General features: G+C 42.3%; 1 protein-coding gene and 1 long non-coding RNA gene across 4 annotated transcripts in view; both read left to right on the top strand.

The window, feature by feature from the left end:
• LOC112267130 (protein turtle homolog B) overlaps positions 1-25,876 on the top strand; it is a 76,991-nt gene that overhangs the window by 24,817 nt on the left and 26,298 nt on the right. For all 3 annotated transcript variants that reach the window (XR_006078840.1, XM_042297447.1, XM_042297446.1), the window contains exons 3-5: positions 10,544-10,690; positions 19,237-19,388; positions 23,869-23,986. Coding sequence is in view for 2 of the 3 variants with exons in the window: in XM_042297447.1 (XP_042153381.1) it covers positions 10,544-10,690; positions 19,237-19,388; positions 23,869-23,986 (417 nt within the window). In the remaining variant the exon portion in view is untranslated. The remainder of the gene's footprint in view (positions 1-10,543; positions 10,691-19,236; positions 19,389-23,868; positions 23,987-25,876) is intronic.
• LOC121839273 lies at positions 641-2,663 on the top strand. The gene is made up of 2 exons (XR_006078841.1): positions 641-915; positions 2,262-2,663. It is a non-coding gene; the product is annotated as an uncharacterized LOC121839273 (long non-coding RNA).

Genomic DNA, 25,876 nt, shown 5'->3' with positions numbered 1-25,876 from the left:
TACCTGCAGCCTAATCTGACTACTGTTAAAGTCAATCTAATGCGTTCATAATAACCCAAGGCTACAACAACAAACTGAAGTTATAGGCTTTTTATTAAATTCGTTTGCCAGCTCCAGGTAGGCTACAAAAGCGGCACAAATGTATTTGCAATAACTCCAGTGATATCGTAATTTCAATATATTTATTTGATCAAATGTTAGCCTACAATGGCATATACATGAATAGGCTACTTGATGGCCAACAGAGACAAATGTATAATTCTCCACATTTAGCCTAAAGTCAGTTTCATTGAGGACTTTTCCCCATAAAAAGAACCACGTGAGGGTTTCTTAACTTACATCTCAAATTTCCACTCGGGCAGACCCAAGAATTGAGCATGCACAAAGCACTTCGCTTGATACCGTTTCCTTTAAGCAGTCAACATTAGAATGCAGTTTAAACCACCTCCAAGCAGATTTATGTAATGCGCTCTAGTAATGCGAAAGTCGTTCCCCAGTGCTTAATATGTTATGGAAAAGGGTTTGGAAATCGCTGTTTCCATAATGACAATCTAAAAAGACTACCTACATGTCACGACGTGCGCGCCTGCTGTTCGCTCTCCTCTCGCGCACGTCACGAGGATGACCGGATTGATACACTAGCACAGGTTGTGGAGCGGTGAAACACCGCTTCCCATTCATTTCATTGGAGGGGAAGCGGAGAGTGCGGGGGACCGTTGGGCGGTGCGAAGGTGGCGTGGGAGGCAGTGGAAAAAGATCAACTTTACCCAACATTGTGCAAATCACCAGCGCGACCGCTGGACGATGACCAATCATATCGAGTGGTTGCCATGACGAATTAGATGCTATGCGACCCAAGGCTGGAGACTTTCTTCAGCAAAGATGGCTGACAAAAATACTACGATGGAAGCAAATGTAAGTGGTCATATTGACAAAGTTCCAGTGAAACTTTCTGCTTTTCATCGGCAGGTTTTCTTGTCATGGTCCTTAATTTATAAACACAATTTTTCTCCACACAGATATTATATATGGAATAATCGGGATATATTGTATAAAAATACCTCTCTGTATTTAGAATATTGGTTCCGAAATAATATCCTATTGGTGAGCCAACTGGTAAATGCAGAGGGTCTTTTACTCAGTTATAAAGAATTCTTATCACTTTACAAGGTCCCTGTAACACCTAAAGATTTTGCAATTGTTTTAGATGCAATTCCCTCAGGTGTTGCTATGTTATTCAGGAACATGTCAAGACCTGACCGTCAGAGCCTACCTTCTGTTGACCCTGTTGACTCATCAGTAGGAAAGATTTGTTTCTCTTTTGGTCCATTCAACAACAGAGCGATACCATCCTTGTTTCAGCAGGATGTTGTATCTATACCTTATGTCATGCCTTATTGGAATGGATTTATTGATAATATCTGTTGGAAAAAAGTTTGGATGTTGCCACACACATACCTACTTGTTAACAAAATTAAGGAAGTTTCCTTTAAAATTATTCATAAATATTATCCTGCCAACCACTATATGAAGAAGTTTAAGGAAAACATCAACTCAAATTGCTCCTTTTGTAATGACCACCCAGAAACAGTTGTGCATCTTTTTTGGCATTGTATGCATGTAAGAAAACTGTGGCAAAACATCAGTAGGTTTATAATTGAACACATTTATGAAGATTTTACACTATTGTGGAGAGATGTACTGTTTGGATTGTTTACATACAATAGAAATAAGCGGAATCATTTTTATGTAATTAATTTCATTATTCTTTTGGCCAAATTTCATATACACAAATGTAAATTTACAAACAGAAAACCACATTTTCGTACCCTACAAAAAGAAATTGAACTGTATTTTAAGACGGTTAAATGCTCTACTAACAAAAAAGCTGTTAGAATTGTAAGTATATGCATGTCCCTTAAGGTCCTTGTGTAATTGTAATGTGATATTGGACCCCCCTAGCTCTATTGTCTATTGTTTGTAATCTATGTATGCTTGTGTTCCCTCATGTGCTTTATGTATTGATCTGTTGTTAATAAAATAAAAATGTAAGTGGTCATAATGAATCATGAAAATAATGTAGAGTTGACAGGAATATGTTAGTTAATGTAGAGGCAAACGAGTATGCATATTTTTTTTAATCATAAAGTTAATTTACGAAAATCGCGATTTAGCAAGCTAGCTGACTAGCTAGCTAGCTGGCTAGCTTTATGGGTGTTGTGACATGAGTATGAAATTGTAATTCTGGTTGTTTGTTTTAGGGACTCCTGAAACAACCAGCAAACCAGGCTGTCGTCTTGTGGAAACAGTGGATGTAAAAAATCTAGCTAGCTAAAGCATTTACTACAAATTTAGTGTACAATTGTGCAAGCTTGCCTTGCTGATATTTGCCATGCAATGCAGATGGATGAAATAACGTAGCTAGCTATGTTCTTGCTTATTGTTCAGTGGAGGATAACAATACCGGTATGCCTACGGATGTGTAGCTAACGTTAGCGTTCTAGCCGATCGGTCTATGGACCCAAACGTTTGGCATACATATTAGTTCAGAACCTAGCTATGAACCTTAGCTATCATAGCCAGTTGTATCAAATTCAAAACAGTCTGAATGACATTAATGAAGCCTATGGATTGAGTAGAATATAATATAACTTTGTTCCAAGGATGCAAGTCGTAGACAAGTTATTACCATGCATGAGATCCCCACATTGTAGCCTGTACATTTAATATATTCACTGATCATGTACTCTACCTTGGCAAATAAAGGTGCAGTTCAGGTATGAATGTCTTTGAGGTTATTTTTCAGTCATATCCAGTACCAGGAGTATCAAATTCCAGTCTTTGAATGATGCTGTGTCTGCATGTATGTATTACAAACAGGATTTAACTAGTTAAAGGCTGATTTCTAATTAATATACAGAAATAGAATTTTAAAAACCATACACTACAAATCCTATGCATCATACAAATACTCAAAATCCGGTTCATCTCAATATCTAATGCCCTTCATCTGCATTGATCTGATAAACACAGGATATGTGTAGTATTTCATCAAATGAGACTTAATTTCAACCAGTAGAGAATGTGAAACGCTTTATTGAAAGAAGTTCATTATCCAAGTGTTATAAATACATGCATTATAAATATTATACATACATGTTCAATCTGTACTTCAATGCACATCTGTTGTGCATTATAAAAACAGAGGAAGAAAGAGGTGGCAAGAGGTAAGAACATAGGAGCAGGGAAGGCAGCATATGATTAATGAATCAGTGCTACCCAAATATTCTCTCAGTTCATCACAATTACCTAATAGTGTCTCTAGTCGGCCCAAAGGTTATCTTAAGAGTGGGTAAGGTGGCGATGATGGGACTGGGGGTTGGCATCCTCTCATCAAAACATATCTGCAGATGAGACAGATGGAGAGAAAGAGCATGTTTAAGCCTTGTTTTTATTTTTATTCTAACATTGTTAGTCATCATAATCATCAGGAGTTGACATGCAAAACTGACCTTGGATCATTAACTCTGACTACTGCATCTCTATCTGTATTTCAATGTAAAGCATCTCTATAATAATACTTCCTGTTGACCTGACCAAGTGACCGCTCACCTCTGATCATGCTGTGCCCTCTATGTAGCCAGTTCAGATGCCGGAGGGGTTCACCGACAGCTGATATAACCTAGAGGATTTAGGGAGAAGAGGAGAGCGGGACAAAGTGAAGGAGAGATACTGTTATTGAGAAAATAAGGTATTTAAAGACAGTGTTCTAACAGGAACCTGTGTGTGCGGCCTCACCTGGTGTCTGCACCACACTAAGTGGCTGCATAGTACTTTATGCTGAAAATCATGAACGGGCACACCAGGACAAACAATATAGTCTAGTTTTAGAAATAATGAAGTGTCTTACTATTCTCCATGGTTGGCCCTCTTGGCTATTCCTTGAAGGTGGAAGGAGCTACAGATATATTTCTCCTCTGGCACACGGCGGCAAGCTGCAGATCCCCTCCCGGTTCTCGTGTCCATCCTCATGAAGTTATGCAGGACACAGGTAGCCTTCACACACCTGAATTCCTCCATGAGGCAGTCCCAAATGGCCCTGGTCACCCAACCTTGCAGTGCCCTATACGTTAACTGTAGGCAATCGTTTTGAAGGAATCTCCAGTTACAAGGTTTCTGTAGGAATGTGGAAGACAATGTAATTATTAGACTTTTACATCACCAGGTCATTGTGGATTACTTAAGTATAATATCCCTGATAACAAATCATGATAATATTGGATTGATAGATGCATATGCACTGCACACATATGTGCGTGTGACAATAACAGGATCATATCAAGGATAGCATCACAAATGAATACATAAATACCACTTGAAGCTTGATGATGAGTTGATCATTTGACTCAGCTGTGCAGTACTAAGGCAAAAACAAAAATGTGGGCATATTAGAATCAACTATTAAAGACTACCAGACCCCACGGGATTCTCCAATTACATTGAATGAACTACAGGACAAAATACAAACCCTCCAACCCAAAAAGGTCTGTGGTGATGGTATCCTAAATTAAATGATCAAATATACAGACCACAAATCCCAATTGGCTATATTTAAACTTTTTAACATCCTCAGCTCTGGCATCTTTCCAAATATTTGGAACCAAGGATTGATCACCCCAATCCACAAAAGTGGAGGCAAATTTGACCCCAATAACTACCGGGGGATATGCGTTAATAGCAACCTTGGGAAAATTCGCTGCATTATCATTAACAGCAGACTCGTACGTTTCCTCAGCGAAAACAATGTACTGAGCAAATGTCAAATTGGCTTTTTACCAAATTACCGTATGACAGACCATGTATTCACCCTGCACACCCTAATTGACAAATAAGCCAAAACAAAGGCAAAGTCTTCTCATGCTTTGTTGATTTAAACAAATCTTTAGACTCAATTTGGCTTGAGGGTCTGCTATACAAATCGATGGAAAGTGGTGTTGAGGAAAAAACATACAACATTATAAAATCCATGTACACAACCAACAAGTGGGGCCGGGGGGGTGAGACAGGGATGCATCTTAAGCCCCACCCTCTTCAACATTTATATCAACGAAATGGCGAGGGCACTAGAACAGTCTGCAGCACCCAGCCTCACCCTACTAGAATCTGAAGTCAAATGTCTACTGTTTGCTGATGATCTGGTGCTTCTGTCCCCAACCAAGGAGGGCCTACAGCAGCACCTAGATCTTCTGCACAGATTCTGTCAGACCTGGGCCCTAACAGTACATCTCAGTAAAACAAAAAAGTTTCCAGGAACAAGAATACAAATTCCATCTAGACAAAAAAACAATTATATATATATATATATATATATATATATATATACACACACATACCTCGACCTAAACATCAGTTATAGAACCCATTGTCACATGAAATGACGCTGGAGAGACAAAGCAGGTACGGGGAGTAAAACATTTAATAAATAACGAGACAGGAACAGCGTCAGCAAACAGGTAACAAAGACAAAAAAACATTTAATGCAGCAGCGGGGAACAGAGCAAGGGAACTGAGAAATATAGAGGAGGTAATAAACAGATGAGTGAGTCCAGGTGAGTCCAATATCGCTGATGCGCGTGACGAGGGAAGGCAGGTGTGCATAATAGATGATAGGAGTGAGGGATGTAGGGCAGCCTGGCGCCTGCGAGCGCCGGGGGGGGGGCAGATGTGACACCCATTGTCCTTTATGGTTGTGAGGTCTACGGTCCGCTCCCCAGCCAATAATTCACAAAATGGGACAAACACCAAATTGAGACTGCATGCAGAATTCTGCAAAAACTATCCTCAGTGTACATCGTAAAACACCAAATAATGCATGCAGAGCCGATACCCGCTAATAATCCAAATCCAGAAAAGAGCCGTTCAATTTTACAACCACTTAAAAATGTGTTCGGCCATTGCTCATCCATATATTTTTATGTACATATTCTTATTCATTCCTTTACACTTGTGTGTATAAGGTAGTTGTGAAATTTTTAGATTACTTGTTAGATATTACTGCATTGTCGGAACTATAAGCACAAGCTTTTCGCTAAACTCGCATTAACATCTGCTAACCATGTGCATGTGACAAATAAAATTTGATTTGGTTTGATTTAAGCCCTGTATACCTGCTTCTAACATGTGTCCTGCATCCTGATCTTGTCCATTTACACCTATAAGATCTGATCACAGTCAGACCCCAATGCGTCTTTTAATCATGTACACCCGTCTAAAAATGTGGGCTAAAACACAATGTGCAGGACAAAGGATACATGTTAAAACCAGGTATAAGTAAGGGCTTAAGTAACACAGCAACATGGATGGTGCTAACACTTATCCCACAGGACACCAGTACAAAAAAGTATGAAAATGTATGCACTCACTACTGTAAGTCGCTCTGGATAGGAGTGTCTGCTAAATAACTAAAATGAGATATATAAAAATATGAAGAAATCATTTTTACAGTGTAATCACACATTTAGTCCACCAAGTAGGTTTTTTTTTAGTTTAAGAAAACAAAAAGTGCAGCTAGGTGCAATAAACCCACATGTCAGACATGGCCCTCACTTTGTGCTCAATTTTAAAGTCTTCATGTATTTCACTTAACTTGGCAGTAATCACATCATACTGTAGGTATGACGTCCTCTCAGTCTTGCACAAGCCAAAGCAGCTGACTCCCTCTTCAAGGTGTCCTCCTCGATCCAGTGGCATGTCAGGCCGAAGAAGCATCTGTTATGGGCAGACCAGACGTCTGCTGTGCAGGGGTGGAAAAAGTACTCAATTGTCATACTTGAGTAAAAGTAAAGATACCTTCATAGAAAATGACTCAAGTAAAAGTGACCCAGTAAAATACTACTTGAGTAAAAGTCTAAAAGTATTTTGTTTTAAATATATTTAAGTATAAAAAGTAAATGGAATTGGTCAAATGTTCTGTACTTAAGTATCAAAAGTAAAGTATAATCCATTTAAAATTCCTTATATTAAGCAAACCAGACAGCATACATTTTTTTTATTGACGCATAACCAGGGACACACTCCAACACTCAGACAATTGACTTACGAAGCATTTGTGTTTAGTGAGTCGGCCAGATCAGAGGCAGTAGGGGGTGACCAGGGATGTTCTTTTGATAAGTGTGTGAATTGGACCATTTTCGTGTCAAAATGTAACGAGTACTTTTGGTTGTCAGAGAAAATGTATGGAGTAAAAGTACATTATTTTCTTTAGGAATGAATTTTAGTAAAAGTTGGCAAAAATATAAATAGTAAAGTCAAGTACCCCCAAAAACTACTTAAATAGTACTTTAAAGATTTTTTACTTTACATCACTGCTGCTGTGGTGCAGACTAACTTTATGCTCTGGAGTTTGGTGGAGAGAGCTTATTTCATGGACTCAAATTCCCTTTCTATCTGATGCATCAAAGTCGTTCTACACAACTTTTCTCCCACCACTGATTCCTTCTACTAGCTTGGGGGAATGAAGGCACCTCTTCTAGTGAAAAGGGTTTCACATCCTCTACGATGAAGTCAAATACCCGGTGAATAACCTGGCTTTGTTAGGTGTGTGGTCCTCCTGGTTATAGTTTTGCTTGTTTCAATGGTGTACAAGATGTCCCTTTTTGGCCATCTGTAGATGGCTGTGCATCTCTCCACTCCTCCATGTCATCTGGTTGCCTTTTCCTGCTCAGGTTCTTCCATTGATTGTTATGCATCCTCTGGAAAAACTAAATGCAATCACTTAATTATGACAATACAGTATAAGTAAAATAACAGTGGAGTGAGAACCTTGTTATTGTTTCAATTAAGGATTGTAGCTTTACCCAACTGTCCACCCTTTTGAAACATATGTTTCACTTTCTATAGCCTGCCCCTGTCTGATAAACACAGGGCTGGGGTTGGAACATGTAACCACTCACACATGGACAAAGCTGTGAATGCAATGATGTCTATGGTGGTTTATATTGTTTGTATAGAAATACTCAAATATTTATTTGGGTTGAAAAACAATTGAACAGCAGGAAAACTGCAGTGTGGCTTTATTGATTAGGGTAGCATGGTACTCTGAAACCATAGCTAGCTAGCTAACTAAGTTCGCAACAACCCTGACAGTGAGCATCTTGTAATGTTGGGTTACAGAGTGCAACTAACGTTAGCTTTCAAAATGTTTTTTTTTTGTACTTTTGATTTAGCGAGCTAGCTAGGCTATGTAGACCAGTGAATTTCACCTAACTATCTACAACTGATTTCTCTTAGTTAAAATAGATTTCATTAAATTGTTAACAAATTAGCACAATAGCTTACTTGCTATGATATCTTGTTAACTACAGTAGCTAGCAACCGACAGAGCAAAACTTAAGTGAGCAGCATAACACCTACATAGTGTAGGAGAGTTGGCAAGCAAATTAGCAAACTAAACAGGCTAGCTAGCTAGAAATATGACTAAGTAGCTAGCTAGTACTCTCTGAAATCTCCGACCTATACTGGAAGATTGGTAACATTGTGAAGAAAACCTGTCTGTCTATAGAGACTAGCTAGCTAAGCAAGATAACGATCCACACCTGCCAATCGTCATCCTTACGTCCAAGTGTTTCTTCAGGTTCGAAGTCGAGTCTCTGGATGTCGACAGCAGCTTTACCATGGGCAAACAGTTTGCATTGAACTGTTACATTACTGCCCTTTTCTTCTCTAAACACATTGTTCTTTGGAATGCCTTCCAAAATTTTTTACAGCGTTGGGTTAGGGTAATGCACTGCGTTGGGTTAGGGTAATGTACTGCGTTGGGTTAGGGTAATGCACCGCGTCGGGTTAGGGTAATGCACCGTGTCGGGTTAGGGTAATGCACCGCGTTTGTGTTAGGGTAATGCACTGTGTTGGGTTAGGGTAATGCACTGCGTCGGGTTAGGGTAATGCACCGCATTGGGTTAGGGCAATGCACTGCGTTGGGCTAGGGTAATGCACCGCGTTGGGCTAGGGTAATGCACGGTGTCGGGGTAGGGTAATGCACTGCGGTGGGTTAGGGTAATGCACCAGGCCGGGTTAGGGTAATGCACGGCGTCGGGTTTGGGTAATGCACTGCGTTGGGTTAGGGTAATGCACTGCGTTGGGTTAGGGTAATGCACGGCATTGGGTTAGATTAATGCACTGTGTTGGCGCGCCATACCTTTTTCTTTTGTGACCGTGTATGTTGCTCAGGCGGTAAAATCAAAGAGGTACTTTTTCAGTTAATTATATGATTGACGTTAATATGAAAGGAAAAAAAATATTCTGAAATTATCCCTTCTATATTTGAAAGTAATCCTAGAATGAATTATCTACTTTTAAAAATGTTTTTGCTGGTATTGTAATGGCTTACATTTATTGTTTTTTTAATGCATTATATGTAACAGATTACATGTAAAGCTGTCAAGCTCCACATAGCTCCATAAACCCTGTCAAGCTCCATATAACGCATTTCAGGTAAAATAACAACCCAATGTTTATATCCCAGGACAAATTAGCAAGCAACAGCAAGCAAACTATCTAAATTGCCATAATCTGTCCCCAAATTAATATAGTTAGTTCAGAGTTCGTTTTGATATTTCAACCTGCGTGTCCTGATCGCGTCTGGTGTGGATGGACAAAATCAACATGTGCGCAATGGCCCGGTCTAGTCAGCATGTTAGAAATAGCCCAAAAACCCGCAACCCATGACCAATACATTTTCACCCACAACATCGTTTTCAAGGTAGCCCAATTTGGTGGGAAAACTGCAAACATGACAACACTGGCTGGGGAGAGACAGAGAGGTGGGGGTGGGGTGGGGGACAAGAGAAAGAAAGAAAAAATATATATAGAGAGAGAGAGTAAGAGATGGAGAGGAGAGGAGAACCTTAGCTGGGAAGATTCTAGATGAGAGAGAGCAAGAGATATTGCCCTCCAGGTAATGTTATCTATTAATCCTAATACTGGAAGGCAGCTCTCTTCTGGCCAGGTTCTGTTGGTAGTTTGTTTATTGTGAGAGGTTGTGAAGTAGTATGGATTGGGAACAGCTCAAATTCAAATCCAATCATTTTAATTTTGGGTCAAATCAAATCCCCCTGACCTTGGTCATTCGCATTAGCATTCTTTATATTGAAGCCATCTGTAATCAAACTGGATAGGTTAGGGGATATCTAACAGCACAATCTAAGGCTGCTGTCTTACCAAATTAATCTGCTCAGAGACACAGAGAAGATGCTGTTGGCAGAGCAACTACGTATTTGCCAGCTGTGTGATGTCTGTGTCAGCGCAATGTCAGTATGCTGGTGTGTGTTGGGGGTGTGATACTCTAGTGTCATTAATTAATTGAACAGTCAGTGGAATAATGAAAGAGCTGTGTAAGCGTCATCCATGTTTAGATATGCGCATCACACTGATTCATGGTGCTCTTTGGGTACACTGGCCGCCATGTTGGGTGTACCATTCGGATCAACTCAAATTCTATGGTCCTGACTCCTGACCCTACCTGTGTTCTTCTCTCCCACCCCAGGTAGAGCCAGCCTGCATGGGAAGGCGTCTCTTCAGATCGACCCAGTGCGCTCAGAAGACCAGGGCTGGTACGAGTGTAGGGTCCTCATGTTGGAGCAGCAGTACAACACCTTCCACAATGGCAGCTGGGTGCAGCTCACAGTCAATGGTGAGTTGCTGGCTGCATCCCAAATAGCAGGGCCCATAGGGCTCTGGTCAAAAGTAGTGCACTATATAGGGAATAGGGTGCCCAATATGGAGAATGACCAAATATGGAGAATGGGTTTCTACAGTGTAATCTCATCAGATGTGTGTGCTCGGGTGATTCATGACAATGTTCACCTCATAGCTTGCTAACATTCTAAGCCGCCACGGTTTTCATTGTTTTACCTCAGATAGCTTTACTATAGCTAACTACATTCTGAATATTTTGTCAGAACATTCCTTCTCTCTGACTCAACAGTCAGATACAGTAGAGGTGACAATGACTTTCAGATTTACTGTGTGACTGCTGATTTGTTTTATCACTTGTCCAGTCCGATGTTTGGCTTTTTACTAATTGTATGTGGTACTGTACAATCATTTGTCTGATTTATGGCCATTTCCCTGTAGTCAATCTGTCTATGTTTATTCTGAGATGCCAAAGCTATGAGGAGTGGCAATTAGGTATTCTTTTAGATAATGCCTTTTCAAGAACATCACACAGACAGACATATTTCAGATTGCCTTGGGGATAAGGGGATGAGAAACTAGTGAGAAGGGGAATTGATTGTGGCCTGTTTGACACAGTTCCAGCAGGGAACGTCTGGGATAGTCTGGGAGCAATCAAATTGATGACGAGACGGGAAAATAATCTGCATGTTTGCACTTCCCAGAAAGGTCCCATTGGGTTAGCAGCTAGCTGCTTCTATCTATGTAATGTGTTCCAGTACATTGTTCAAGACCAGAACCATGTATTTATAGAGTTGGGACTTTTAGAAGGTTGAAGAATGTTCTAATTGTAGACATTCAGTTACCTAGCATTATTTAAATATTCTCCATGTAATGTTAATGGGGTGCTAACATGGCTGTCATAGAATGTTGAAGTATCATACTGAAACGTCAATGTCCCAACTCTCTAAATGCATGGCTCTGTTCAAGACCATCTAGAGTCAAGTTACAATGATGCCAATGATCTTTACTATTTTATCTTCTGAAAACCAAATCGGTTTTATATTCGTATTTTCTGATGGGTTCTGATTGTATTAATTTTGTCAGTTCTTATAATAGACAATAAAAAATACTTGTCTTGGAGAAATGTAATGGAATTGAATTCCACGCTGCCATATTTAATTCAGTTTGCAGGGCCGCGGATGCTAAATTGTAGCTGCAGCATATCTGTCCATTCCAATTATTTTGGTCTCTGCTGGTGTTATTGAGATACAATACATCTCCCATTTGGCCGCCCTCCGGATGGATAGAGGTGGGTAGTTATTTCTCCATACGATCAAATGCAGTGGTTTCCTTTGTCATTTTTTAACATTAACATCCCCCTCCAGATAGACACCTCACAAGGACTGAAGATATTATTAGTGTAACAGTTTGCAGTTTATACTGTCAGGTTCACACACACAAAATATATTTTTGGTGTGTGAACTTATGCTCACTGTCTGTGTGAGGCTCACTCATATTCTCATCATGAACTTTCTCATCTGTAACTGATTGTATATGCATATACAGTATACTTGACATTGGATGAGGTTCAACATATGTTCACTGTAAACCTAATGGTCACTACGAAACTGAAAAGGTAGTGATTAAGAAGAGGGAGACTACCAATGTGTCAGTGTGTGCAAGCTTGCATCTACACACTGTGTATTTGTGTGTGAGATCATTGCATGTGTGTAAGGGTACGTTTGCGTTTGGCTGTGGCTAAATGAGTTCTCTATCTGCTGAGTTACACTCGCGGTTGCCCTGCCAGGGAGTGTCACCTGCGGAGCCTCTAGGGGGCGGGAGGGAGTGTGTGAACATCTGTGTGTGTTTGGTTTGAATGGCTTTCTGTGAAAGTCGGCCGGGCACACTGCATCTCTATGGCCGGCCACATCAGTGTTCACGCTCAACTCACTCACTCACTCGCCTATGCTCTCCACCTCTCCTACTCCCAGTCCCTTACACTATCAGTGAGTTGTCTGGATAATATGTTTGATGTGTCTTTATCCTGTGTGTTGGAACCCGTTTTTGGTGTCTGAGTTCATATAAAACAAGTCTAAAATATTTTGTTTGTCCATACTTTGTTTACAGCAGTGTAAGAGCAAAGGTGCAGGACATAAGGGTAATGCCTTGTTTTCCCAATTGGGGACTGTTGGGGCTGAACCTGAAGCCAAGCTCTCATGTATACTGAAAGAGCCAGAGCAAAATGGCTGGCAGTGTTTGTGCTTGTTTTGAGACATCTGTGTGTTGAATTGACATTCAGAGGCCTCATCGTGGCTGTATGTCCCCTCAAAGGACCTCTGTTGGGAAGGCAGGTGCTCTCCTGGCCAGGCTTCATCACAGATACTAAAGGCAGCCATTTCCTGGGGCCAGTGGAATCTACATATGATACACTCCTTGCTTTGACTTCCTGTTTGCAGCCCTCTACTTCCTGCCAAACGGAGAGAGGATTCATGCCCACTCAGTGGCAGGTGTCAGATGGCAAGAACTTGTGCCCGAAAGACAGAGAGGCCACTGTGGTGCCTCTCCTCTCCTCCTCTCACCCTCTCCTCCCTTCTTAGTTTAGTATCAGTTAACAGTATGCTAATAAATCAGCAGCTTTTGGATAGAGTGAGAGAATACGTCAGTTAGAGAAACAGTGAGTGAGAGATTGTGAGTGTCAACTCACACAGCTGCAGTAACTTCAGAGACAAATAGTCTGAAGGGGATCCCTTGTTGCCTTGAGGGAAAATGGTTGTTGGGTTGCGGATGGAAAGTAGAGTACAGTAAACAGTAAAGGGTTAAATATATGCTGCAATTCAATAAAAATGCATCATGATCCTTTCGTGCTGTAAGTAGTAGTCCTCAGGGAAAAGACTCTCTCTCACCCACTCTGGCTGGCTCTGTAAATGTTAATTTTGTCTGAAATCTACTCATAAAGGGAAATCAAAGAAAAACGGTATAAAAAACTGTGCATCCCCGAAGAGCAGTCTTCCAGGGGGCAGGAGAAAGAGAGATGGTGAGAATGAGGGAGAAAGAGAGGAAGGAGGAGAATCAGAGTGAGGAGGAGAGGAGAGAGAAGGAGAGATGTCGGTGAGCAGGTATGGAGCTCTAAGGAGGCCTATCTGCTTGTGTGGAAAGGTCTACAGATGGGAGTGGTGTGAAAACAGAAGCATCTGAATCCAGGAATATAGGAGACTTGAAAATTAGGAAAGTAAGGCGAGATTGTGATGCTCAATTTGGCTTTTTGTAGAACATCTCCCAAGTTCCCCACTTGATGACACTTACGTACTGATGTGTTGTACCTGATGGGCGGAAAGAACTCCCCTGTCAACCATTCCGCTCACAGTAAATGCCACCTCCTGCTTGCCACCTACTTAGTGTAAATTATTGTTAGGTCATCTAAACCACATTATAGATGTGAATCAAAGATGTAGACCTGTTCAGTGAAAATAATCTACACCACAATCCACAAAATGGTTGCCGATTAAGCACACTTGCATTGTAAATCACTACAAAAACCAGAGGGGGTTACTTACAAATGTTCAGAAAGGAATGTATTCTAGTATACTTGCAGAATGACAATACCCATTGAGAGAATGCCTGGAACAGCTGTTAATAAAGAGATTGAATGGGATCTTAAGCACATTCATATCATATTATACGATTCAGTAGGACGTAACATATCAGTGGAAATGGAGGACGTGACAGTACCACCCCCAAGGTCAGGGCGTGACAGTAGTCCCCCCCAAAGGTGCAGACTCCGGCCGCAAAACCTGAACCTATAGGGGAGGTTCTGGGTGGGCATTTCTCCGTGGTGGCGGCTCTGGTGAGGGACGTAGATCCCGCTCCACCTCTGGCTTGGCCCACTTAGGTGGCGCCTCTAGAGCGGGGACCCTCGCCGCCGACTCCGGACTGGGGACCCTCGTAGCGGGCCCCGGACTGGGGACCCTTGTAGCGGGCCCCGGGCTGAAGGGCACCTTTGGAAGCTCCGGCCAAAAGGGCGCCTCTGGAGGGTCCGGACTGGAGGGCGACTCTGGAGGGAGGAGACGCAGAGACAGTCTGGTGCGTGGGGCTGCCACAGGGCCCACCAGGCTGGGGATGACCTACAGGAAGCCTGGTGCGTAGAGGAGGCATCGGATGAACCGGGCTGTGGGGGAGCACTGGAGCTCTGGTGCGCAGCCTTGGCACCACTCCTCCAGGCTGAATGCCCACTTTAGCCCGGCCCCTCCAGAGTGCAGGCGCAGGTCGAACCGGGCTGTGGGCAGCACTGGAGATCTGGTGCTTAACACTCGCACCTCTCCATTTGGCTCAATGCCCACTTTCGCCCGGCTAGGGCGGAGTGCAGGCATAGGACGAACTGAACACTCCCAGCGCCCCGGAGACACAGTACGCAGAGCCAACGCAGGATATCCTGGGCCGAAACGGCACACCGGAGACAAAACGAGCTGAGCTGGCACAATCCGCCCTGGCTGGATGCCCACTCTCGCATAGCACTTGCGGGGGGCTGGCATATAGCGCTCCGAGCTATGAACGCGCACTGGAGACACCGTGTGCTTCATCGCATAACACGGTGCATGACCAGTATCACGCTGCTTCCGGTAAGCACGGGGAGTTGGCTCAGGTCTATCGCCTGACTCTGCCAATCTCCCCGTGTGCTTCCCCCCAAAATATTTTTGGGGCTGCCTCTCGTGCCTGCTGCGCTGCCTTGCCTCATATCGCCGCCTCTCAGCTTTAGCTGCCTCTAGTTCTTCCTTCGGGTGGCAATTTTCCCCAGCCTGTCTCCAGGGTCCCTGTCCGTCCAATATCTCCTCCCAAATCCAGGAGTTCTGAACCCACTGCTCCTCGTTACCATGCTGCTTGGTCCGTTTGTGGTGGGTAGTTCTGCAACACTATTTGTTGTCTGAAGAAGAGGAATCATCGGACCAAAGCGCAGCGTGGTAAGTGTTCATGCTTGTTTTATTAAAACTGAACACTAAAACAAAAGTAAACAAGAGAATAACCAGAACAGTCCTTCCTGTAAGGTGCAAACACTAAACAGAAATTAACTACCCACAAAAACCTGTGGGAAAAAGCTACCTAAGTATGGTTCCCAATCAGAGAAAACGATAGACAGCTGTCCCTGATTGAGAACCAACCCGGCCAAAACAAAGAAATACAAAAACATAGATAAAGGAACATAGAATGCCCACCCAAATAACACCCTGACCAAACCAAAATAGAGACATAAAAAGCTCTAAGGTCAGGGCGTGACAGTCACCGGTAGTCTCTATACAGGAGCATTGTGCAGTGAGCGGCCAAGATGGAGAGGCAGATGTCTAGAAATGCTAATTGGTGTGTTTGTTTACTCCCCACCATGTGTGTGTGCAGTTAGAAGTCAAGACAAGACTCCCATCGGCTAGCCATGACCCACTTGGGTAGAGAGAGTGTGATCCTCTCTTCAGCTAAGTTTAGTTCAAGTTTTATTGTTACATGCACAAATACAGTGAAATACTTAACTTGCGAGCTCAACCCAACAGTACAGTAATCAATGCTTATAAAATACTAAAATTCTGTAAAATACAAAAATATACTGTATATAATAAAGAAAACATGACAAATAAGAGAATAAGCTATATAGAGGGTCAATGCCAATACCACATTTACAATGTGCAGGGATAATGGAGTAATTTGAGGTAGATATGTACATGTAGGCGGGGATTAGGAGAAAGTGACTGGTAGCAGGATAAATAATTCTAATAGTCAACAGTATGGCAGCAGCATAAGTGGTAGGTAGGTGGGTGTGTGTTTGTGTGTGTGTAAGTGTTTGAGTGTGTGAGAGTGTCAGTATTAGGCGTGATAGGTGGATATACATGTAAATGTGGCTGTTAACAGGAATATATAAATACTTATGGTAATAACTAGTGGTAATATATACAGTGATTTTGTTGTGTTACAGCCTGAATTCAAAATGGATTAAATATATTTTTTTCCCTCACCAATCTACACACACAATACCCAATAATGACAAAGTAAAAATATGTGTTTTTTTCTTTTTGATAACTTTATGAAAGTGAAGTGCAGAAATATCTCATTTGCATAACTATTCATACCCCTGAGTCAATACTTTGTAAAATCACATTTGGCAGCGATTACAGCTGTGTATCTTTCTCGATACGTCTCTAAGAGCTTTCCACACCTGAATTGTGCAACATTAGCCAATTATTATTTTCAAAATTCTTCAAGCCATAGATTTTCAAGTAGATTTAAGTCAAAACTGTAACTCAGCCACTCAGGAACATTACCTGTCTTCTTGGTAAGCAACTCCAATGTAGATTTGGCTATGTGTTTTAGGTTATTGTCCTGCTGAAAGGGGAATTAATCTCCCTGTGTCTGGTAGGAAGCAGACTGAATCAGGTTTTCCACTTGGATTTTGCCTGTTCTTTGCTTCGCTCCATTCCATTTATCAGTATTGTATTTGCACCAAACATAACACTGTATTTAGGACAAAAGGTATATTACTTTACCACATGTTTTTCAGTATTACTTTAGTGCCTTGTTGCAAACAGGATGCATGAGTTGGAATATATTTATTGTGTACAGGCTTCCTTCTTTTCACTCTGTCAATTAGGTTAGTAACTACAATGTTGGTGATCCATCCTCAGTTTTCTCCAATCACAGCCATTAAACTCTGTAACTGTTTTAATGTCACCACTGGCCTCATGGTGAAATCCCTGAGCGGTTTCTTTCCTTTCCGGCAACTGAGTTAGGAAGGACGCCTGTACCTTTGTAGTGACTGGGTGTATTGATACACCATCCAAAGTGTAATTAATAACTTCACCATGCTCAAAGGGATATTTAATGTCTGCTTTTTAAACATTTTACCCATCTACCAATAGGTGCCCTTCTTTTCGAGGCATTGGAAAACCTCCCTGGTCTTTGTGGTTGAATCTGTGTTTGAAATGCACTGCAGAACTGAGGGACCTGTATATGTGGGGTACAGAGATAAGGTGGTCATTCAAAAATCATGTTAAATACTATTATTGCACACGGAGTGACTCCATGCAACTTTTTATGTGACTTGTAAAGTAAATGTTTGTCCTGAACTTATTTAGGCTTGCCATAACAAATGGGTTGAATACTTACTGACTCAAGACATTTCAGCTTTTCATTTTTTATTAATTGGCAAAAATGTCAAAAAACATAATTCCACTTTGACAGTGTGGGGTATTGTGTGTAGGCCAGTGACCCAAAAACACAACAAAATGTGGAAAAAGTCAAGGGGTGTGAATTCTTTCTGAAGGCACTGTACATGTAAACAGTAGTACTAGTAGTAGGATAAATAGATATATACTAATGGTAACGGCAATCAATGAACGGCAACGTAGTGGTACTAGTAAATCTAATCAATAATCATTTTAGCAGCAGCGGAGGTGTGAGGGGGAGCAGTAGTTATTAGCCATTTAACAGTCTTATGGCCAGGGGATAGAAGCTGTTTTAGGAGTCTGTTTGTCTGAGCACCGATACCGTCTGCTGGACGGGAGCAAGGAGAACAGTCCATGTTTCCGGTGGCTGGAGTCTTTGGCAATTTGTGGGGCCTTTCTCAGACACCGCCTGGTATGTACATCCTGGATGGCACAATACTGCTGCTGCTGTTTAGAACCAGAGTTACCTTGAGATATCAAATGCAGAGAATGCCAAGAGTTTGCAAAGCTGTCATCAAGGCAAAGGGTTGCTACTTTGAAGAATTTCAAATATAAAATATATTTTGATTGGTTTAACACTTTTTTGGTTACTACATGATTCCATATGTGTTATTTCATAGTTTTGATGTCTTCACTACTATTCTACAATGTACAAATAAAAATAAGAATAAAGACAAACCCTGGAATGAGTAGGCATTGTCACAGCTTTTGATTGGTACTGTAGTGTAGCAGCTAGTTAGCTAGAAATAGATGATAAAGGATACTAGCGAGACCCAGTAACAGCTGTGCAGTATGCTGTACTGATTGGTTTTATTAGTGGCTGTATTATGTTCGATGGTTGTGATATTATGCTCTTTGCTGGGTTCATATAGAGCAGATTAGGTAATCTTTGCCTAAATTGAATAGGGAACACATTTCTTAGAGTACATTTTAGGGATTTATCAATGTGGGGCTGCAGGTAGCCTAGTAGTTAGACCGTTGGGCCAGTAACCGAAAGGTTGCAAGGTTGAACCTCCGAGCTGATGGTAAAAAGCTGTCGTTCTGCCCCTGAACAAGGCAGTTAAGCCACTGTTCCTAGGCCATCATTGTAAATAAGAATTTGTTCTTAACTGACTTGCCTAGTTAAATAAAGGTTAAATAAATACATAAAAATGTTTAAAAATTGTGTTTTAAAATTTTAACAGACATTCCTCATCCCTATGTAATGCTGGTTAGAGATACATGGGCATGAAGACATTTGATAGGCTGTTAATTTAAAGACTATGCCACATCCCTGAAATTCTCAACTTTTTAATACCTTCAAGAAATTAAGATATTCTCAGTGGATAGAAAATATGCTAATGCTGTTTTTTCTTTCCCAAAGCCCCTCCCACTTTTACGACCACGCCCCCACAGTATGTGGAGGCCAAGGAGGGGGGCAGCACACTGCTGACTTGCTCCGCCCAGGGAAACCCGAAACCCATGATCAGCTGGCTGAGGGAGGGGGAGGAGCTTGCAACCAGTGGCAAATACAAGGTAAGACAAACTGGGCAACAAATTTACTGTACCTTGGGCTAGAAATACATGCCCTTTAAACCTTGAATCAGCAGTGAAATGGCCTGTGAAAGTGACTCTATTTTAGGTCAGTAGAAATAAAACATGCAGATTTGTCCATTTTCTGGGCTGCCATGACATTCTTTGATATTTAGGGAAATGAGCCTTGAAGGTATATGGATTCCAGATCATTTAGCCCTTTAAGGTCTTGGAGTCATTCAGATGTGAAGTTGAAACTTAGATATTATACATGTCTTGCATGCTTAACACCAGCCCCACCCCACCGTTTCTGAGGATGTCACTGCTCCTGGATGGGTTTTTTTGTTGCTATGGAACAAAGTACAGTAAGCACTGAATTGTATGGAAATAATCAGAACAACTGAACAGTATGGAAATAATCAGAACAACTGAACAGTATGGAAATAATTAGAACAACTGAACAGTATGGAAATAATTAGAACAACTGAACAGTATGGAAATAATTAGAACAACTGAACAGTATGGAAATAATTAGAACAACTGAACAGTATGGAAATAATTAGAACAACTGAACAGTATGGAAATATTCAGAACAACTGAACAGTATGGAAATAATTAGAACAACTGAACAGTATGGAAATATTCAGAACAACTGAACAGTATGGAAATAATTAGAACAACTGAACAGTATGGAAATAATTAGAACAACTGAACAGTATGGAAATAATTAGAACAACTGAACAGTATGGAAATATTCAGAACAACTGAACAGTATGGAAATAATTACAACAACTGAACAGTATGGAAATAATTAGAACAACTGAACAGTATGGAAATATTCAGAACAACTGAACAGTATGGAAATAATTAGAACAACTGAACAGTATGGAAATAATTAGAACAACTGAACAGTATGGAAATATTCAGAACAACTGAACAGTATGGAAATAATTAGAACAACTGAACAGTATGGAAATATTCAGAACAACTGAACAGTATGGAAATAATCAGAACAACTGAACAGTATGGAAATATTCAGAACAACTGAACAGTATGGAAATATTCAGAACAACTGAACAGTATGGAAATATTCAGAACAACTGAACAGTATGGAAATATTCAGAACAACTGAACAGTATGGCTAGGCTATATCCTTTCACAGACAAGCTTTCACAGACTCCAAAACAATGTGCGGTGCCAGAACAACAACCTCTCCCTCAACGTGATCTAGACAAAGGAGCTGATCGTGGACTACAGGAAAAGTAGGGCCGAACACACCCTCATTCACATCGGGCTGTAGTGGAGCAGGTCAAGAGCTTCAAGTTCCTCTGCGTTCACATTACTAAGGACATATCATGGTCCAAACACACCAAGACTGTCGTGAAGAGGGCACTACAACACCGATTCTCCCTCAGGAGACTGAAAAGGACCCATTTCGCATGGGTACTCAGATCCTACAAAAGTTCTACAGCTGTACCAGTGAAAAGGGCTCCTTAACAGCGTCTACCCACAAGTCAGAAGACTGCTGAACAATTAATCAAATGGCAACCGGACTATTTGCATTGACCCCCCCATTTAAAAAATGATAATTATGCTGCTGCTACTCACTGTTTATTATCTATGCGTAGTCACTTTACCTACATGTACATATTACCTCAATTACCTAGACTAACCTGTACCCCTGCACAGCCTCGTTATTATTATGTTATTGTGTAACTTGTTCTTTTTTTCTCTCTAGTTTATTTAGTAAAAATGTTCTTAAGTCTTATTTTTCTAATAAGACTTGTTGGTAAAATAAGCATTTCGAGGTAAGGTTCTATTCGGCTCATGTGACAAATACTATTTGAATTGATCAGTTTAGGCAAGTCGAATGACAACAATTTACAGTTGTGAATGCTACACACTTGTGAAAATATATGAAGAAAATAAAAATATGCATGTTCCTCAAATCAAATCAAATTTATTTATATAGCCCTTCGTACGTCAGCTGATATCTCAAAGTGCTGTACAGAAACCCAGCCTAAAACCCCAAACAGCAAGCAATGCAGGTGTAGAAGCACGGTGGCTAGGAAAAACTCCCTAGAAAGGCCAAAACCTAGGAAGAAACCTAGAGAGGAACCAGGCTATGTGGGGTGGCCAGTCCTCTTCTGGCTGTGCCGGGTGGAGATTATAACAGAACATGGCCAAGATGTTCAAATGTTCATAAATGACCAGCATGGTCGAATAATAATAAGGCAGAACAGTTGAAACTGGAGCAGCAGCACAGTCAGGTGGAAGTTGAAACTGGAGCAGCAGCATGGCCAGGTGGACTGGGGACAGCAAGGAGTCATCATGTCAGGTAGTCCTGGGGCATGGTCCTAGGGCTCAGGTCAGTTGAAACTGGAACAGCAGCATGGCCAGGTGGACTGGGGACAGCAAGGAGTCATCATGTCAGGTAGTCCTGGGGCATGGTCCTAGGGCTCAGGTCCTCCGAGAGAGAGAAAGAAAGAGAGAAGGAGAGAATTAGAGAACGCACACTTAGATTCACACAGGACACCGAATAGGACAGGAGAAGTACTCCAGCTATAACAAACTGACCCCAGCCCCCCGACACATAAACTACTGCAGCATAAATACTGGAGGCTGAGACAGGAGGGGTCAGGAGACACTGTGGCCCCATCCGAGGACACCCCCGGACAGGGCCAAACAGGAAGGATATAACCCCACCCACTTTGCCAAAGCACAGCCCCCACACCACTAGAGGGATATCTTCAACCACCAACTTACCATCCTGAGACAAGGCTGAGTATAGCCCACAAAGATCTCCGCCACGGCACAACCCAAGGGGGGGCGCCAACCCAGACCCCAGACAGGATGACCACAACAGTGAATCAACCCACTCAGGTGACGCACCCCCTCCAGGGACGGCATGAGAGAGCCCCAGTAAGCCAGTGACTCAGCCCCTGTAATAGGGTTAGAGGCAGAGAATCCCAGTGGAAAGAGGGGAACCGGCCAGGCAGAGACAGCAAGGGCGGTTCGTTGCTCCAGAGCCTTTCCGTTCACCTTCCCACTCCTGGGCCAGACTACACTCAATCATATGACCCACTGAAGAGATGAGTCTTCAGTAAAGACTTAAAGGTTGAGACCGAGTTTGCGTCTCTGACATGGGTAGGCAGACCGTTTGATTTGATTTGATGTTCCTCTATCTTGGTACTCAAACTGGCTGTAGACAAGTCTATACAGTCTGATTCATAAGTCATGTTCAAGCAAGGAAGGCAGTCTATAGGTGTGGTTGTGTGTGCTGGAGGAAATCTTCAGCACACACCACCATCTGCCTGAGTATATGTGAGACTGCTGTCTGTCTGTGCACTTTTCACTGCACCCAGATTGCAGATCGAGAAGCCCTTAATTGGACTGTCTTGCATGTCTGTGATTGGCCAGGAGCATCTGTCAGTCAGGCTGCAGAATCCTGCAGAGGGTGGGTCTCTGAGGGCAGGAAGAACAGTCCAGGCGTGTCAAGCCTCGGCTGCACCCCCTCTCTCATTTGTCATGTTTTGCGTTAGTGTTCCAGTTCTCTTTAAGGAACCCTGTGAACCATGGACAACCCCCTCTCTCATCCCTCTCTCAGCCCCCCTCCATATTTCAGATGGAGTAAATCCCTGAGCTTGCTGAAGGCTGCACCTAACATTTGGAAATGATGTGTGATGTACAGGAAGTGACAGCTATCCTCATTCCTGTGTCATAGTTTATGTCACTCAGCGAGCTGGCGCTCTGTCTTGTCCCTCTCTCACCCCTCTCTCATCCCTTTGTCATCCTTCTCTTAGCCAGTCACCCTTCTCTCATCCTTCTTTCACCCATCTCTTTCATCCATCTCTTTAACCCTTCTCTTTCATCCATCTCTTTAACTCTTCTCTTTCATCCATCTCTCTCACCTCTCTCTTATCCATTCTCACCTCACTCTCTCTCACCTCACTCTCTCTCACCCCTTTCTTTCACCCCTCTTTTTCATCCATCTCTCTCATCCTTCACTCTCTCATCCTTCACTCTCTCACCCCTCTCCCTTACCCCTCTCTCTCACACCTTTCTTTCATCAATCTCTCTCACCCCTCTCTTATCCATTGCTCATCCCTCACTCTCTCTCACCCCTCTCTCTCGCCCCTCACTCTCTCTTGCCCCTCTTTCTCACCCTCTCTCTTTCTCTCTCTCACCCCTCTCTCATTCCTTTCCTCAACCCCTTTCTTATCCCTCTTGCTAACCCCTCTCTTCCCTCTCTCACCCCTTTATCATCCCTCTCTCTCACCCCTCTCAGGCTCCCATACCACAGCCTCGTCAAAGGTCAGAGTTTAGACTTTAGAGTATTGGTTGTCTCTCTATAAAACATACATTCCTACCAAAGACAGAACCTCAACCCTGCCTTGATTTTGGTGTGCCATTTCACTAGGTTATGCTTATAAATACCATGTCTGTATGTTTGCTCTGTCTTGCACAAACATGTCCACCCCAGGTGCATGATGGAAGTCTGACGGTGCTGGGGATCACTCGGGATGACAGAGGGGCGTATACGTGTCGAGCCTTCAGCGACCAGGGAGAGGTGCTCCACACCACCCGTCTGCTGGTCCAAGGTAAGAGGGCAACGGTCACACTGTAACATCACAGATGGGTGTAACTTGAAAGGTTGTTATGGTGGTGTGAGGGAGAAAACATGACTTTTCTCTACTGAGGTGCACACTGATTATTGAGTATGAGTTTTGAGGAGAAGATTCCTAGGACAATTGCTGGCTGAATACTGAAAGAACAGTTTGTCCTGACTCCCTGAAAATTCCCTTATCAGTTCATCTTTACGCTATTTTTACCTTACACCTGCTTTTAAACATCTATTACATGCCTACAGCTATGCAGTACTGTGTCTAGATTGTGTTTAAGATGGAGAAGTTAAGTCCTGCTGCTCTCTACTTAAACAGTCTCTGTTTCCTGCCTTTGTCACAGTATGCAGGGTTAGTGTTTGGTTTTATCAGTGTGGTAATATGGTTTAGTTGGTATCAGTCAATAATCTTAAATCCTCTCCTGACCTAGTCTGTGGCTACTGCTGCTGCTGGTGTGTGTGCATATCACTGTCTGTCTGAGGCATACATCACTGTCTGTCTTCGGTCCATTAACCAGGCTCTCTCTCGGCTAGACAGACACAGAACTGGGCTCTGCTCTGCTCAGATAGATGGATCTGATACAGGCTTCCTCCACTTCCTGCCTTTGCCTCTATGTCTACATCAAACACGCGCACACACGTGCACACGCGCACACATTCTCTCTCTCTATCAAAACAAGCACTGGATGAGTTAACAGGCTGTACATTAGACGATGGAGCAGGTTGGTTTTATGGTAGGTTTGTTAGGTTTAATGGTGGGGTAAAGATGTGTCAATTTCAGCCAATGTCTAAAAGGAGGATGGGCAAGAATTCATTGGTTACATCTTGGATTTTGAGGAAGGTTTACTCTACTGACCCCTCTAAACACACGCACACACTGCATGCACATGCCTGACAATACAGGAAGGGGAGGGTTGTCTAGAACAGCTGACAGGTGAGGGGAAAGGTTTCAATTCATTGGTCTGACTGAAGCATCCTCATAAACCTCATACATGTCTTAGATGGTTTGAATAAGGCTTTTACAAATCCAGAGTGAATTGGAATAAATCTGAGATATAATGATACATATGAGTTTTGTACACAAGCAATATTGCAGCCTGTTTTTGTTTTTCACTAAGGAGTATCCATCCATAAGCAGGCTCTGTGGAAATGTGCCAGTGAAGTTGTCTAAGGCTCTCTGAGCAATTACAAGCAGCTATCGGAGGAGTCGTGATTCTCACTAAAGTGATCTGTTTTTATTTGTTCTGTGACTTAACCACTCTTTCAGTAGTCCCTCCTGATGTATAAAGCTATTCCATGTGTATTAAGGAAGTAACCAGGAGGCTTGTAGCTGGGCCCACTTAAAAAGACAGCTTACGTTTCACTGTCTGTAATATAGTACAGAGAGCAGAGCAGCAACCTCAGGGCACTGAGGGCTCATGTTGTGGAGGCATCTGCAAGTCTGGCAACCAAGTGTGTGGTTCAAGTTACAATATGTATGCTTACTGTATCTCATAGGCTACTAGAGAGAAGCTTGTGCCAGGGGTCTTGTCACGGCTGTGTGGAGATACGGACCAAGGCGCAGCGTGCTCAGAGTTCCACATCTTTATTTTTTGTCAAACTTACAAACATAAGCGGTGCACTAACTCAAAACAAGATTCCACAAAACACAGTGGGGAAATGGCTGCCTAAATATGATCCCCAATCAGAGACAACGATAAACAGCTGCCTCTGATTGGGAACCATACCAGGCCAACATAGAAATAAAACAACCTAGATTACCCACCCTAGTCACACCCCGACCTAACCAAAATAGAGAATTAAAAAGGCTCTCTATGGTCAGGGCATGACAGGTCTACTGTACCTATTTAACAATAAACAGTTGCTGAAT

The sequence above is a fragment of the Oncorhynchus tshawytscha genome, linkage group LG14 (assembly GCF_018296145.1).
Source record: "Oncorhynchus tshawytscha isolate Ot180627B linkage group LG14, Otsh_v2.0, whole genome shotgun sequence".
Classification (NCBI taxonomy): Eukaryota; Metazoa; Chordata; class Actinopteri; order Salmoniformes; family Salmonidae; genus Oncorhynchus; species Oncorhynchus tshawytscha.
The sequence above is the reverse complement of the archived record's forward strand: the minus strand, read 5'-3'. Positions and strand labels throughout refer to the sequence as shown.